General features: G+C 44.7%; 2 protein-coding genes across 5 annotated transcripts in view; one reads left to right on the forward strand and one right to left on the reverse strand.

Annotated features, from left to right (window-relative positions):
- Positions 1–15,182, reverse strand: part of LOC118700556 (uncharacterized) — a 185,893-nt gene that overhangs the window by 143,173 nt on the left and 27,538 nt on the right. The gene's annotated exons all lie outside the window — the stretch shown is intronic.
- LOC118700566 (synaptonemal complex protein 1-like) lies at positions 8,102–14,102 on the forward strand. 4 transcript variants are annotated; one of them, XM_036405133.2, is made up of 7 exons: positions 8,106–8,607; positions 9,960–10,052; positions 10,955–11,029; positions 11,465–11,524; positions 12,736–12,882; positions 13,181–13,267; positions 13,360–14,102. In XM_036405133.2, exons 1-7 carry the CDS (start codon positions 8,512–8,514, stop codon positions 13,372–13,374), a joined length of 573 nt encoding a protein of 190 aa, XP_036261026.1. In that variant the 5' UTR covers positions 8,106–8,511; the 3' UTR covers positions 13,375–14,102. The 4 variants fall into 4 exon arrangements, with proteins under 4 accessions (XP_036261028.1, XP_036261026.1, XP_054374047.1 ...); XM_036405135.2 differs by lacking the exon at positions 9,960–10,052 and having other exon boundaries at positions 8,102–8,607; XM_054518072.1 differs by lacking the exon at positions 13,181–13,267 and having other exon boundaries at positions 8,107–8,607.

Genomic DNA, 15,182 nt, shown 5'->3' on the forward strand with positions numbered 1-15,182 from the left:
ACCACTAAAGTTTTCAATCCATTGTCTGCAGTATCCTACAAGACCCAATAGCTGCCTGATTTGTCTCTTATTTCTTGGGGGAGGAAGGGAGAGGATTCCCTTAACCCTCCCTGGGTCTAGTGTTTTAGTTCCTTTACTAAGTCGGTGTCCTAGGTACTTCACTTCTTCTTCTACGAATTGCAATTTACTTTTGGACACCTTCAGCCCCTGGATGCTTAAAAAGTTCAGAAGCTTAATGCTTTCTTCTCTAACTGATTCCTCGCTTTTTCCGGCAATTAAAAGGTCATCTACATATTGAACAATGGTTATTCCTTGGTTTGGGGTATAGGATTTCATTCTTTGCTCTAGTGCCTGCCCAAACAAATTCGGGGATTCTGTGAATCCCTGTGGGAGCACTGTCCACCTTAGTTGTTGCTTTCGGCGGGTATCGGGATCTTCCCATTCAAATGCAAAATAATCTCTACATTCTTCTTTCAAGGGGCATGCCCAAAAGGCGTCTTTCAAATCTATAACACTATACCAGTGATCATCTGGTTTCAATTGACTGAGCAATGTATGGGGGTTTGCTGCTACAGGGAACCGGGCAATGGTTCTCTTATTTATTTCCCTTAGATCATGTACTAATCGGTATTTTCCGTCTGGTTTCTTTACAGGTAAGATGGGGATGTTGAAGGAAGACATGCAAGGTTCCAAGAGCCCTTGTTGTATTAACCGTTCTACCTCTGGTTTTAGTCCCCTTCACCCCTCATCTGACATGGGATATTGTTTTATCCTTACTGGGATTTCTGGGCTTTGAATGTTGACTGTGAAGGGCTCTATATTCAATCTTCCTGCTGTATCAGGGGTATACCAGACTTCTGGGTTGATTTTCTCTTCGTCAGTGACCCGTAAGGGGCACAACCTGACTTTCAGCTGTTTTTCTTCAATAGTTATGTTTATCCCTAATTCCACCATTAAATCTCTTCCTAATAAATTGTAATCAGCTTCAGGAACCAGTAGCAGTGATCCTATCCCTATTTTCTTCTCTGATTCTATTAAAACATCTTTAATTACAGGAACCTTGAAGGGTTCTCCTTTTGCCCCAATAACCTGTAGTGTAGAAGGTAAAATCTTACATCCCGGGGGCAAAGATTGAACTGTTGAACTCTCAGCCCCTGTATCTACAAGGAAGGTTATGGGAGTTTGCTGGGGACCCACCTTAAGTTTTACCAAGGGCTCCGATGACATTTGCGTCCCCAATAGATAGAGCCCTTGACCCCCCTAATCCTCTTTGAACATTTTCTCATCCCTTAGCCTCTTTCAGCATTCCCTCTTCACGTGTCCTTTTCCACCACAATAGTAGCACACTACTCCTTCTCTCCCTCCAGTTGGAGGTCCTCCTAAATCCCGGGGACCTCTCCTCATGCCACTTCTTTCTCGTGCTGGAAGGTTGTTTCGCTGTCCCTCCCTGACTGCCGCCACCATCATCCGAACTTGTCTTTTGTGTGCCTCATCCTCCCGTCTAACATACACCTTCTGAGCCTCCCTGAGCAATTCATCAAGTCCTCTGTCCTGACAATCCTTTAACTTTTCTAATTTCTTTCGAACATCCTCCCATGATTTGGCTACAAACTGTATTTTAAGGAGTGCTTGCCCCATTGGCGTCTCTGGGTCCACCCCTGAGTAGAACTGAAAACTCTTCCTTAATCTTTCCAACCATTCAGTGGGGGTCTCATCTTTTCCTTGGCACTCTTTGAATGCCTTGCTTATATTTTGTCCCCGGGGCACAGCCTCTCGTATGCCCTGGATTATGATGGTTCTTAAATCCCGCATATGACCACGATGGTTGGGGTCCTGATTGTTCCAGTTGGGATTTTGCAAGGGCCATTTCACATCAGCCGCGGGACCTTGAACATGTTGGGTGACCCAAATCCTCATTCCTGCCCTTCTAATCATCCCTCTCTCCTCTGTTGTAAATAGGATTCCTAGAATGGATTGCATCTCCACCCAAGTATATATGTTTGGCCCTAGGAACTGATCCACTCTTTCTGCTACTCCTATGGGGTCTTCTAATAATTTTCCCATCTCTTTCTTAAACTCACGGACATCTCCTGAGTTCAAGGGGACAGTGACAAACCCCATCCCAGCTTGAGGTCCTCCTAATGCTATTTCTCTGAGAGGGAACAACCCACTGCTCTCTCCTTCCTCAATTACTGTTCTCATCTGACTCCGAGTACGCCTCCTGCAATCCGGGGAGTCTGTGACCTGCTGTCTATTAGGAGACGATGGCGGGAATACATTTAGCGGGGGTTCAGGGGGAGCTGGTGGTATATACAGGGGAGGATAAATAGGAACATATTCCTCCGGTCGAGACTTTTTCTTTTTTTCCTCCTCCCCTTGACTTCCCTTAAGGGGGAGCAGCCTAGCTGTTTGCTCATTACTTTCTACCAACCATAATTTAGCATATGCCCTCTCCTCCGAGTTCACAGGCTCTTTAGAATTCACATAAATGTTCAGGGCTTAACACACCCAATCCTTGAAGGATCCGAAAACGGGCCAGTATATACTTCTTGAATCCAGATTCTTGCCTCCCCACACTACCATACAATAATTTATCATTTTTGCCTTATCCTTCCCCTTTCTGGAGAGGAAAGTCATCCCAATACTTAATCATTAATCCTAACGGACTGTCCTTAGGTATTGGGGGTAACTGGGGACCCTCCCCCATGGGATCAGAAGGCTTGCTATTCTTCTGCCCCATCTTCCAAGGCACCTCCACACACACACACACACACACACACACACACACACGCACACACCCCTCGGTCGTGGCTCGCTCCCTCGCGGGCTACAAGAAGCGCACTACTAGAGGGTCCCTCTCACGTCATCCACAGGTGGACGTCTCATTCACCGTGCCCTGGGATCCCAACCCCAACCGAGCGGTTCACTTCGTATACTCACGCGTCCTGCGTCGTCGCTCGGATCTTCGTGCACAAAGTTTACAGGGTTACGGGTGTTTTCTTTGCTTATTCTCGAATTTAGGTTCGTCAGTCCAAATGAGGGGTCAGGTGAGAAGGCCAGGGCCACCAGGTGGTGGGGCGCCCCCCCAGGATTCTCAAACCAACCCCATTTTCTGGATCCGAGTCACGGCACCAAATTGTGATAAATGAATTCACTGGATTCAAGGATCATACAATTATAAATTTATTATTATTATTATTATGCAAGCAAGAATAAGCAAAGTTCAGCACTGGGCGGCCAGGAGTCTCCGCTCCTCTAGGCTCGCACCGTTCCTATCCCCAAAGTCCACCTTTTATTGCCTTTTTCTCCTGGGTCCAGGGATGACGTGGTCTGTCTTTTGCGCTTGCTCGTTCAGTTGCTAGGGGGTCTTTTTCTGCCTTCTGGTGGTCGTGGGATGAAGGCTCCAAGTCTTCCTCTGTGAACCGCTGAGTGAACTTTTCCTTATAAGGCATACCTATACAGTGGAATTTTCAGAACACTATACGATTCCTGCAAGCCTAAGCAATTCTTGTGAGTTTAGGAATTGTTATTACAGCTCTCCTCTGTGACCTCTTAGGTGAACTTTTCTTTACCATGGAATTCCCAAAGCACTGTACGATTCCTGCAAGCCAAGCAACCATATGTGAACCATATGTGGCTATACATTTAAAAATCAAGCAGTTTTAGCTATTTAGTTATTGCTTTGATATTGTATAATTCTATTCAAGTCCTATTCAAGTGAAGAGACCAGCCTGCCTGACCTTGCCAGGAACTGCTTCGATTTCGGTAAGTATTTCTGCTCCTTTGGGGGGTAGTAGCTCAAAAACCCGTCTTTGCCGTGAGACGAGTTCCCTTTTAAAAACCCGTCTTTGCCGTGAGACGAGTTCCTTTTTGCCCTTTGCATTTAGGCTGCGCAGCCCTGCGGTGATAAGGTGGCCCTCTGTGAAGCTTTAACTCTGCGGCATGTTTTAGCCGCTTTTGGAATTGGCGCCAGCTCGGAGGAGCGGGACGGCTTTGCCTGCCCCTGCCCCGGCTCGGCCCCGTGCTCGGCTCTCGGTGCTTGGGGGGTGCTGCGTTCCTGGGGCGGGGGAGGCTTTGTCTCGGTCCCCACGCGGCGCAGGGCGGCCCTGGTTTCGGCTCGCCACGTGGCGCGGAGCGGGGGCTCTCTCTCTCTCGGCGCGGGGGGGCTGCATTCCCGCGGGCAGGGTCCCGACTCCCTGCTGCTCCTACCCGTGGCAATTTTAAAAGCAGTGTATACAGCTGCATTGTGAAAGCTTTCGTCTGTAATAGCCTTTTAACGGTAGGTTTTTTTTCTTTTTTTGAAATCGGTAGCTGATTTTGGTTTTGTATTGGGTCGGCGGGAATTTGTTCTGTGCCATTTACATCTAACATGGGCTCGAAATTAAGCACAGCACAAAAAAGGAGTGTATTATCATATTATTGGAATTTTAGTTAATGCAAACGTAAAGTTCTCAAAAGGAAAATTGAAACAGTTTGTAAGGTGGCTTTTTCTGCACTTCCCACAAACTTCTCCTGAAGAAGTCCACAATCTTCAGTTTTGGGATAAAGTAGGGCATGAATTGATAACCTTGGGACAGTCTGGGAATACATCCTCAGCTAAATTTGTGTTCTGGAGCTTACAAATTCGGACTGCTTTGCTCAAACAAAGGGAATTGGAGAAAAAGCCAAATGTTAAGCCATGTACCTCTGCTCTCCCTGTGTCCCCCCCTTCCAGCCCTGAACCTCTTACCCCAAAACTTGGTATTTTAAACAGAGCAAACCCTGCTCACACGCTGAGAAGTTGACTCCCAGAGCAAATTAAAATGCCTGAGTCCCCTTGTCCACAAGGCCCTGGCCAGGTCTCGTGGAAATCTTCCCAAAACCCTGTTTCCCCCTGCTCTAAATCCCAGAGCACGTGTTAGCCTTTCGGAGAGCAGTGATCCCCAAAATGGCCCCCAGTGCCTAGGGGGTACCCAAGATGGAGGATGCCACGTGGCACCCTCCCAGACCTGGTCATCTTCTTCCCAAGATCCCCCTGAGCATCCCAAAATTCCTTTCCCATCCCCCTCTCCTCCTGTTCCTCGTGACACCTTCCCTCCCCCTCCCTCAGCTGCTGTACCCTCAGCTCCGCCCCTCTACTCCTCCCAGGGGGCGGCTGCCGAGGTGATGTCACCAGGTGTCTCCGCCCCCTGTTCCCACGGTGTCCCCGCCCCCTGCTGTCCCCCTGTCTCCGGCCCCTGTTCCCATTGCGTCCCCGCCCCCTCCCCGGCTTCCCTCGGTGGGGGCACGCCCACTTCATGTCCCCAAACCCGCTTCTGTGTTCCCAATAATTCCAATGCAAGGGATACTGGGCAGGAAGCTGCAGACCCAATACAGGGTCCTACTTTGTCATTTGCCCCTGTTTCGTATCAGCCTGCAGCCCAAGGGGGAGCTGCTCAAACTGCTAATTTGTGACTGTGGTCACAAGGGTTTTCAGGATGAAGAAGAGACAAGAATGCTGACTCCATGATCAGAAGGCTTGATTTATTATTTTATGATATATGTTACATTAAGACTATACTAAAAAGAAATAGAAAGGAAAAGGTTTCTTCAGAAGCTAGCTAAGCTAAGAATAGAAAAGAATGAATAACAAAGATCTGTGTCTCAGACAGAGCAAGAGCCAGCTCTGCCATGAGTGGTCAAGAAATCCAAACACCCACAGGCTCTACCTGTTGCATTCCACAGCAGCAGATAACCATTGTTTACTTTGGTTACTGAAACTGCAACTTCTCACAAGGAAAAATCCTAAGAAAGGATTTTTCATGAAAGATGTCTGCGACATGTCACCTTTTTTTATTTAGTTAAATTAAAAGGAAAAAGTGTTTGTAATTTTCTCTGCTGTACTCACGCTGAAGAAAAAGACAAACACTTGACAGGTTATCTGTTGCCAATCAAACTCCACTCAAGTGCTCCTGTGGAATGCACTGGGAATTTCTTCACCTGTAGAACATAAAATTCTATCATATTACTAAAACAATTCTATTATATAAGAAAATGCAAAAACAATGTAAAGAAAATTCAAGTCCAAGCAGCTGAGTTTCAGGAAAAGTCCATGGCTTGAAGATGTTCCTCTTTGCCATATCTGAAAGTTTCTTTTGGTCCTGAAACAGGCTTGCTACAGAAAAAGTCCATCAATAGTTATCAAAAGTCCATTGACAGTCTTCAAAGAATTTTGAGAAAATTTCTGAAATGTCTTGCCACAGCCCTTTATTGAACAACTTGGGCTGAAGCCAATCCCTGGCTCCTCAATGCCTCTGCTCAATGCCTCTGAGCTGCTGCCAGCTCTTTCACCCTTTTTTATTCAATTTAATTTTTTTTTTTTTTGTCTTGTCGGAAAGAGCAGCAGCAGCAGCAGAGGAGCCAGAGAGAGGCCCTTGGGGGCCCTGGCCCATGTGGAAGGATCAGGAACCCCAGACCTGGCCCACAGAAAGGTGGCCCAGGACCAGAAGGGGGAAGCAAAGCCCCCAAACCCAACAGGAGGCCGGGAGGTGGCCCTGGCCCAAGCAACCAAGCCAGACAGCCCGGGCCCAGCCCCCGAGGCAGGCTCTGCATTGGCACAGACCCGCACCCTGCTGCCAGTACAACCAAACGCTTCCTTTCCCCAAAATCACCGAGGCATGCCGGCAATGGGAAGACAGAAGCTGTCCCGAGAAACTTCGTCTCGGGTCTGGGGATGTCCTTTCCCCACAGCAGACAAGCGATGCTCGCTTCCTGCTGTGCCCTCTGCCTCTGCAATGCAAATGCACCAGGTGTTCCTCCCATCTGCCTCACGGCACCACCGCCACCCGCTCTGGGCTGGCGACCAGGGGCAGAACTTTCGGGACCCACCTTCCCCTCGCCGCTGGGGCGCGCGAGGGGCGGCAGAGAGATTCGCATCCCCCAGGGGGAAACCCCGGACCAAACACCCCCCAACCCACCAAAAATGCTGATCTTGAAAACAGGCAGCCGGGCTGCGCCCACAGCCAGCTGTCGGGCCATGCCTCCTCCACGGAAGGACAGGCTGACGCCCTCTTCCCCTGTCCCAGCTCCCCCCGTAGGGGCAGCCCCGGGACAACCCGAAAAACTCGGGGAGGAAGTCACGCTGGATGCAGGAGGCGCCTCTGCTGCTGCCGCCGGCTCCAGGGAAGCCTCTGACGCAGACACGGAGGACGAAGTCCCCGCAAGTGGCAGAACTGCAGGGGCGGGCAGCGGGGCCGCCTGGGGAGGCGGCGGGGGCGGCGGGGGCGGCACGGGGTCGGCAGCTTCTTCTGCGCTGGGCTCTGACATCGGCCGCGGAACCGCAGTCGCAGAAGGCAGCGGGACAGCCGGGGGGAGCGGTGGATCGCTGTTGCCCAGCAACATCGGCGCAGCCGCGGGAAGCGGTGTCTCTGAGGCCTCAGATGCAGGCAGGGAAGCCGGTGGAACCACGGCTGGAGCGCCCACGGGCTCTGCCGGAGGGGCGGCCGCGGGAGGGGCCGCGCGGGGAACCGCCCGCACGCGCGGGGCGGGTTGAGGCGGCGCTCGCGGCGCTGGCCGGGGCGGTGCCCGTGGCGCTGGCCGGGGCGGTGCCCGTGGCACTGGCCGGGGTGGCGCCGCCCACTCCCATCCCCCCTGAGAGCAACGGGAGGGGGGAACAAACGGCTCCGTCTGAGCATGCTCCGAAGACGCGGTAAAAAAAAACTTCGGCTGCGGGCGAAACTTCGCCCCCCCGCTGTGGTTCGGGGGGGCTGGAAAGCAGCAGAGCGTCCCCCTCCAAAGGGTCTTCCCCCGGAATCGGGGGGAACGGGGCTTTCCCCTTGCAGTTAGCAATCCAGGGAAAAACAGCTGCTCTCCGTTTCAAGACTAGAAAGAGCTTCAAAAAGGTTGGATAAATCGAGGGGCATCCGAACCCCCGGTATAAAAAGAATTGGAAAATGGAGCCCATACACTCCCAGACAAACATATCGAGGGCATATAGCACATTCGTAAAAAAACCAAAGAGCTTTGCCCATCGAAAAAACTGTGTTCTGCAGTGGCAATCCCTCTGATGGGAATATTGTGTCCAGCTTTGGGTACTGCACTTGAAGAAAAGTGGACTTTTTTGAGGATATTCATATGATAACCTTAAAAGGAAAACCTGTAATCAAAATGCACAGCTGGGAGAAAAATGTACCATAAAAGCTGTGCAAATCTGATACAGGTTTACAAGAGAGGGAATCAAATCTCCATCTGTATTTGTTTTTTTTCTGAGGCATTCACAGCATTTAGGGTGACTGCTTAGGGCAGTCTTCCCCACTGGGCTGTTGCCATTCTTTCTTTGAGTATTTTCCAACTCACTTCAGGCCAAAGTTCAACTCTTTATTAAAAAAAAAGCTGAACTTTTAAATAGGAAACACTTTAATCATATACCTGAACAGTAAGAGTGTGTTTGTGCTCAAAAACAAGAGGTAAGAAAAAATCATTAACACAGTAATTCCTAAACAAATAACAGCAGCAATTCTGCATTCTCAAAAGGTGAATAAATTGCAGATAGAGATGGAAAAGATGAACAAGCAACATAAGGAAGCAGCTGACATCTATCAAAAAGACATAGAAACAAGAAAAGGAAATGAAAATAAACTTCGTGAAGAGGTGAGAGGTGTTAATTTTTACTGCAGTTTAATTTTTTTTAATTTAAAATGTTTTTATGAAGCTTTATTGGCCAGAGTCCTTGCTCTTCCATTTCAGACATGAATGGAATTTGTGTATGCCTGTGAGCAAAGCTTTAGTACATGAGGTGCTCAGGCTGACGTATTTGAATATGTCTTTGAAAATAAGAACTCCATTAAAACTTCTTGCTTTCAAGATATAGTTCAAAGAAATTCCACCCTTGGTATAAACTCGCATAGTTAAATTAGATTATAACTTCTCCCATATTAGTATTTTTCTGCCCACACTTTTATTTTGATGGCAATGCTAAGAAATGTTAGGGCAGAGTGCTTGAAATGGCCTTTTGGTTTGAAGTGAACTTGCCTGCCATGGCTGTACCTTTGATCTTGCCCATTTTAACAATCTGCAGAAAAGATGAGGGATTTGAAAGGGATCTTAAAAGCAAATAAAGCCCAAGTGGGACTGCAAACTTTGCACCCACAGGGGAAAGAAAAAATTAAGATTAAAAAGAAATATATGGTTATGTTGATGAATGAAATGCAATTTATTACTGACAGGTAGAAAAGATGAGGTTGCTTTGTGATGAAACAGCAATGATACAGAGAGAAACTGATGCCAGATGTCAGCACAAGATAACTGAGATGATGGCACTGATGGAAAAGCACAAGGGAAGAGATTTTCCTGCTTGCTGTGGTTTGCAGTGTGTGATACCATGTTAATGGCATGTTTATAACTTGTGATACCACGTTCATGACCTTTCCAAAGCAGAATCAGGCCTGAATCTGGGAAAAGGAAGCTGAACACATGCTGGAATTTGCATCATCTAAAATCAAATTCATTTGAAGATTTTCAAAAGATTCCTATGGGCAGATAAATTCCATTCATCTAAACTTCTGGGATTTTTAGATGTTTTTCAATTCAGGCTTCCTTTGATACCATCTGAGTGCAATATTTTTCAGTATCAGTTTGGCTCTTTCTCTGAGATGACTTAGTGACTGTCAGCAGTTTAGCCTGACACATTTTAGTTTTCCTTTCTGTTCCTCTATTTTGCAATATCTTTAGCAGATACATTAATAAAGATGGCACAGCTGGCTCTTAGTACTGAGCCCATATTGCTGCACAGAAATCAAGCACTCTCTGCCAGTCCACAAAATAATACTTGAATTGAGCATTTTCTGGTTTACAGTTTCTGCAGAAGCATCAATGAATCTTTTCTTTCTGAATCTTAAGAGCCTGGTTTGAAAAAAATGATGTTTTAAGACTGGATAACTCTGTAATTGTAACATTTAGTCACATATTTTGAGTTTGTTGTTGGTTTGGTTTTTTTAACCCAGAATGAATATGATAAAATGGTTGAAGAAAAAGATGCAGAGTTAAAAGTATATAAAATGAAACAGCAAAAGCAGTTCTCATCAGCAAGAGCACTGGTAAGGAGTACTTTCCAATGTTCAGTAATTCAGTGAAGGGGCTGATGTCCTTGTGTAGTGGTTTTATGCTGGCTAAGGGCCAGGCACACACAAAAAAAACATTCACTCATTTTTCTCTGCTGTAGTTGAGCAGAGGAGGGGAAAGAAAAATTCAAGTTGAGATAAGGATTAGGAGAAAAACTCTTTGAAGGTAAAGCAGATTCAAACTTAAATAGCATCAAAAATTTATTATTAATAGAATTAAAAATGGGTAATGAGAATTAAAATAAACCTTTAAAACACCTTTTTTCCCAATCCCTCCCTCTTGCCCACCAACAGCACAGAGAGACAAAAGATGTGATCTTCAGTCAGTTTGTGACTTCTAAAACTCTTTTTTCAGTTTGCTTAGAGAGTTTCTTTTTCCTGCTGTGCTCTGGGGTCTTTCCCACCAGAGACAGTTCTCTGGGAACTTTTCCAGTGTGGTTTTAATTTTTACCAGTAGCAGTCCCAGCCAAGCTGCTGCAGCAGATCTTATTCTGGGCACTAAAAACTCCAAATGTTTCTAAAAATGAATTGGAGTAGCAGTGTGTTTGTGTCTGCTCTTCCAGATAGTGTGTCATGCTCTGACTTCCCACTTGGAATAGGAAACTTTTGTTTTAAATATTTCGATTGTGCCCTCTCACCCCTGTTCTCCCAAGTGTTTTAAGGTCTTACTGAACATTTCTGATCAAGTTCCTGTTTCTTATAGTGCTTCAGTCTTTTTAAACAAGCTAAGGCAAAGCTTCAAGTATAGGGCTGAAAAGCAAATAGAATTCTCTTGTGTATCTAATGAGTGTCCCTGTTAATTACTGTCTCACTTGGGACTGTTTTCCTTTTTCTGGGCAGTGCATAGTTAACCCTGTCCTTTATTTAATGGTTTGTAGGAAAATGAGCTGTCATCTTTGAAAAGTGAACTGGCCTCCATTAGGGAACAACTGAAAGCAGAAATTAAAGAAAAGGTGGAGTTTTTTATTCGCTGAGCAGTGGGGGTAAGAGGTGTGGCCTGGGCTTGTGCTGTGGGAGGAGTTGGATAAGAAATGAAACTGAACAGAGAAACAGGGACTTTTGAATGCTGGGGTTGTGCTAAATCTGGTCATATATTTGTGTGAGCTTTGTAACAGTCTGTGATTATAGATTATATATAAATTAACAACAAAACAAAACTCTCCTTTATTTTAGTTAATTTTAACTAGCTAAAGCAAAAAAGTTCCCTAAACTGTAGGGGTTTTTTCAGTGACTTTTGAATGCTGAGGTTGTGCTAAACCTGGTCATATTTTTGTGTGAGCTTTGTAACAGTCTCTGATTATAGACTGTGCTCTGTAATTACACCAAGAAGATTTTTAACAACTGAATTCAAAGAAATATTTCCTTGCTGTCACATAACTCTTTTGTAGGAGAATCTTGTAAAAGAGCACTCTCACAGCATGATTCCTGAAAGTGAAAAGAAACACAAGGTAACTTCAACTTTTTAATTGCTTTTAGAATTTGGTAGTGTTTATATGTGTAGAATCAATTGAAGTGCCATGATAATTTATTTGCATTCAACAAAAGACACTGCAATGCTTTGGACTTCAAACTTTTTAAAGAAAATAAAAATGTATGTTCCTGGGACTCCTAAACCTTGTTTAGATCTATACAGTGAATCTACTCATGGAAAAATAGAAAGTCTCCAAATTATATTCCTAAAATTAAAAAGATAAAAGTAAAAAATATCTCCTTCAGTGCAGGAAGCCCCTTGGGCAGTCCAACACTGAAGTTTTGTAACTCCTAACAGTGAATTTTTCTTGTTGCATTTTTCTGCCTGTATTTCTTACTTCTCTGTAGATGCTTTTTTTTTCCCCCTGGGATAAGAAGTGATTTTAAAGGGTCCTACCATTCCATGGAGATATTGGACAGCAGTTTCTGGAAGGGCTCCCACTGTGTAATTTTTCTTGCTCAGTTGTTGATTTTTTTATGTCTCTGGAATTTTTTTACTCAGTCTTAAAAGTGTCCATTTGTAAAGGCACTTTTCCTCTGTGGAAGAGAACAAAGCTGATCTAGCTGTAAAAATGGTCAAAGTATCAAAGTAGTCCTGACTGCAGAACTTACCCTTCTTCCCTGTCAGGAGTTCACTTGTGGGTTTCATATTGGAGCAATGGAATCCAGCACCACTTTGATGTTATCTGTCTAAAAAAGGACTGCACTGGACCATTCAATGCTTCTCAGTTTAACTTCTCGTGAAAAGACTATTTTAAGTAACACCAATCTTGATATAGCTATCAATCTTTCTCTGAAAGCCTTTCCCTGCAGTTTTGTTTGTTCCCATTTTCTTTGATGTTTGATATGGTCCACATGTAGTGGCTACAGTTCAGAATAACCTGAATTTCTGCAGATAAGCATGAAGAAATGAAATACAATGTGCCATGAAACTCAGCTCTTCCATAGCTTCCCCTTCATTCTCCTCATTTGGCAACAAAAATAATATAAAAAATGCTATTTCCACCCCACCCCACCCCACTTTGTTTGGGTCATTGCTTCATGTTTGGATGGAAAGAGAAGAGTTCCACCATTTCTCTCAGGTGAATTCTTGGACACTCAGACTGTAAAATGGCTCCTGAGTTGGGCTTTAGATTCCATTCTTACCCCATAAACTAAAATCTAAAAATAGAAACGTTTTCTTTCCCAGACATATGCTGTAAAGACTCCTCCAATGGATAAGATGCACAGTGGAAGAAGCACAAACCTGCCTTCAGAGCAGAGCAGCAGGAAAAAGCAGAAAGTGCTTGTGCAGCTGGACACTCAGTCAGACAGCTCTGAGCACACTGACCTCCTGGTAAGAGTCAGAGAGCAAATCCTGTGCTGAGCACTTCTTTGTGCTCACTGCTGGCTCTGAGAATGAAAAGAAACAGTTTGGGCTTCCACATTCAAGCCAATATTTATGTGTCTATTTTTAATTGATTGGTTCTTTCTGGAATTGTATGTATATAATTAACATTCTTTTTATTGAACTGTTTTGCCTCATAATGACATCTTATTTTTTTTTTTTTTATTTTTCATAGTTTAATGTCCTTAGGGGGAAAGAAAAAGTAGTTTTTAATATAGTGTGAGTAAGTAACTTTTTCATTTATTAGAGCATAGTCTCGGAAGAAGAAATGTTTAAAAATTTGTACAAAGATTTTCCACAAGCTTCGCAATTACATTTCCCAGCACCAAAAAAGGTATGTTAGCCTTTCCTAAGATTAAAGCAAGCAGTTAATCAGATTGTTTACAGAAACTAAAGGATGGCTTTATTTTCCTTCCTGGACCCCAGCTCCATCCAGTGTGAAATCTCCAGGCTCTGCTCTGAAACTCAAAACCACGAGGAGAATGCGCGAGGCGGGCTGGACTGCGCTCTCCAAAATGGACAGGAAAAGGAAAATTAAAGATGTTGTAAAGTTCTTTGCTTAAAATGCAGAAATGCCCAGTGCCCTGGCATTGTTTGCAGGGTTGTTTTTCTCTCAGAGTTAGTGCTTTGTTGCATTTTTCTGTCATACTCAGTGTGTTCAATACTGTGTTCATTCCTTTACACATATGAACTTTATAGATCTGTAACTGCAACCCCTGCAGAGCCTTTTCCACCTTTCCTCCCTTGTGCTTCAAAACGTTGGGACAAAAATTGGCCAATTTTAAATTTTGAAATAAATAGAACTGCATAGAAAGTTGTTTCAAAGCTGTTTCTGGCATTAGAAATTCTGGTTTTAAAGAACTTCTGTTCTTTTAAATTTACTCCATTTTTCTTAACACATAAATACATAGTGGAAGAAATGTTGCTGTTCAATGTATGCTCTTTTACCTGAAGTCCTTTTGCTTTTTCCTGCATTTTAATGGCTGTTAGACCTGTCTTTTTAGACTGTTTTGTTTTCAGTATGTTAAAATGGTTTTGAAACTTCTAAAATTGCAGTAGAATTGCTTGTATTTAAAAAGATTTCAGCTTCACAAGGAGTAAAAGATGCACGGTATAAGATCGTGAAAACAATGTTAAGATGCCATTAAATTGTTTATCTGAAATATCAAGTATGGGACTATTTGTTATTGCTTTAAATATTTGAACACAGACAGAAATCACCCACCAGCCTTCCTAGGGACCAGCAGAAGTGTAAGGATAGATTAGAACATCTATTTCTGTATTAATCCTTGATTAATCTTGGTTTCACAACAGCTACAAACCCTACTTCAGAGCCTAGACATAACAAGAAAACTACATGTTAAAATATAATGCAAAATCAAAAATCCCAAATGCAGGAGAAGTGGGAAGCAAAATATATTTGTTTTCTTCTTTTTGTTTAGTCTTAGGGATAGGCCAGTAGTTTGGGTTCCTTATGTTGAGCTGTTGAGCAGCGATGTAAATGAGATTTGTTATTGTATGTAGCTAACAAATATTGTGCAAAGATCTGGAAGAATATGCTGTGCTTTCCCCATGAGCACTTGAAAGTGAAAAATGGAAGTTTGTACTGCCCACTTCTGGACTCAAACAGTAACTAATCAACTAGAGCCTTGGTATTTCCTAGGGACATGAATCCATGGGATATCACATAATTCTCCTGATCCTGTGAGTGTGTCCTGTGAGGTGCTGTGTAAATCACCTGAAAAAGTACAAAAATATTGCCAGCAACACTGCAGAAAGCTTGCAGGAAATGCAAGCAGCAGGGAAGGGTGTAAAATCCCATCTGCCCGTTTCTGTGCCTGATTTTATTTATGGGCTGAGGGTGCCCTGCTTGTTGCCATGGCCACAGTGCACAGCTCCATCTCTCCTGTCTCCTTCTCTGGCCTCAGGCCCAGTTCCTGGGAGCACCCCATGGGGGAGAATCCAGGCAGTGAAAGAGACAAAGAGCCCAAACTCCTGGGCTCAGACTCAGACAGGTCCATGGGGGAAGGAAAAGCTGTGCAAGGAAGCAAAACCAGGAATTCATTCCCTGCTTCCCACGGGCAGGTGGGTGTTCATCCGTGCCCAGGTAAGCAGGGCTCCACCCCAGGCAATGGTGACCTGGGGACACAAATGCCATCACTGCCAGCATCCCCCCCTTTCTGCTTCTTCCCCCTCTTTCCAGACGGATTCTTCTTCCACATGGTCTGGGAATGCCCTGGGGTCAAGTC

Source organism: Molothrus ater, chromosome 31 (genome assembly GCF_012460135.2).
Source record: "Molothrus ater isolate BHLD 08-10-18 breed brown headed cowbird chromosome 31, BPBGC_Mater_1.1, whole genome shotgun sequence".
In the NCBI taxonomy this organism is placed as follows: Eukaryota; Metazoa; Chordata; class Aves; order Passeriformes; family Icteridae; genus Molothrus; species Molothrus ater.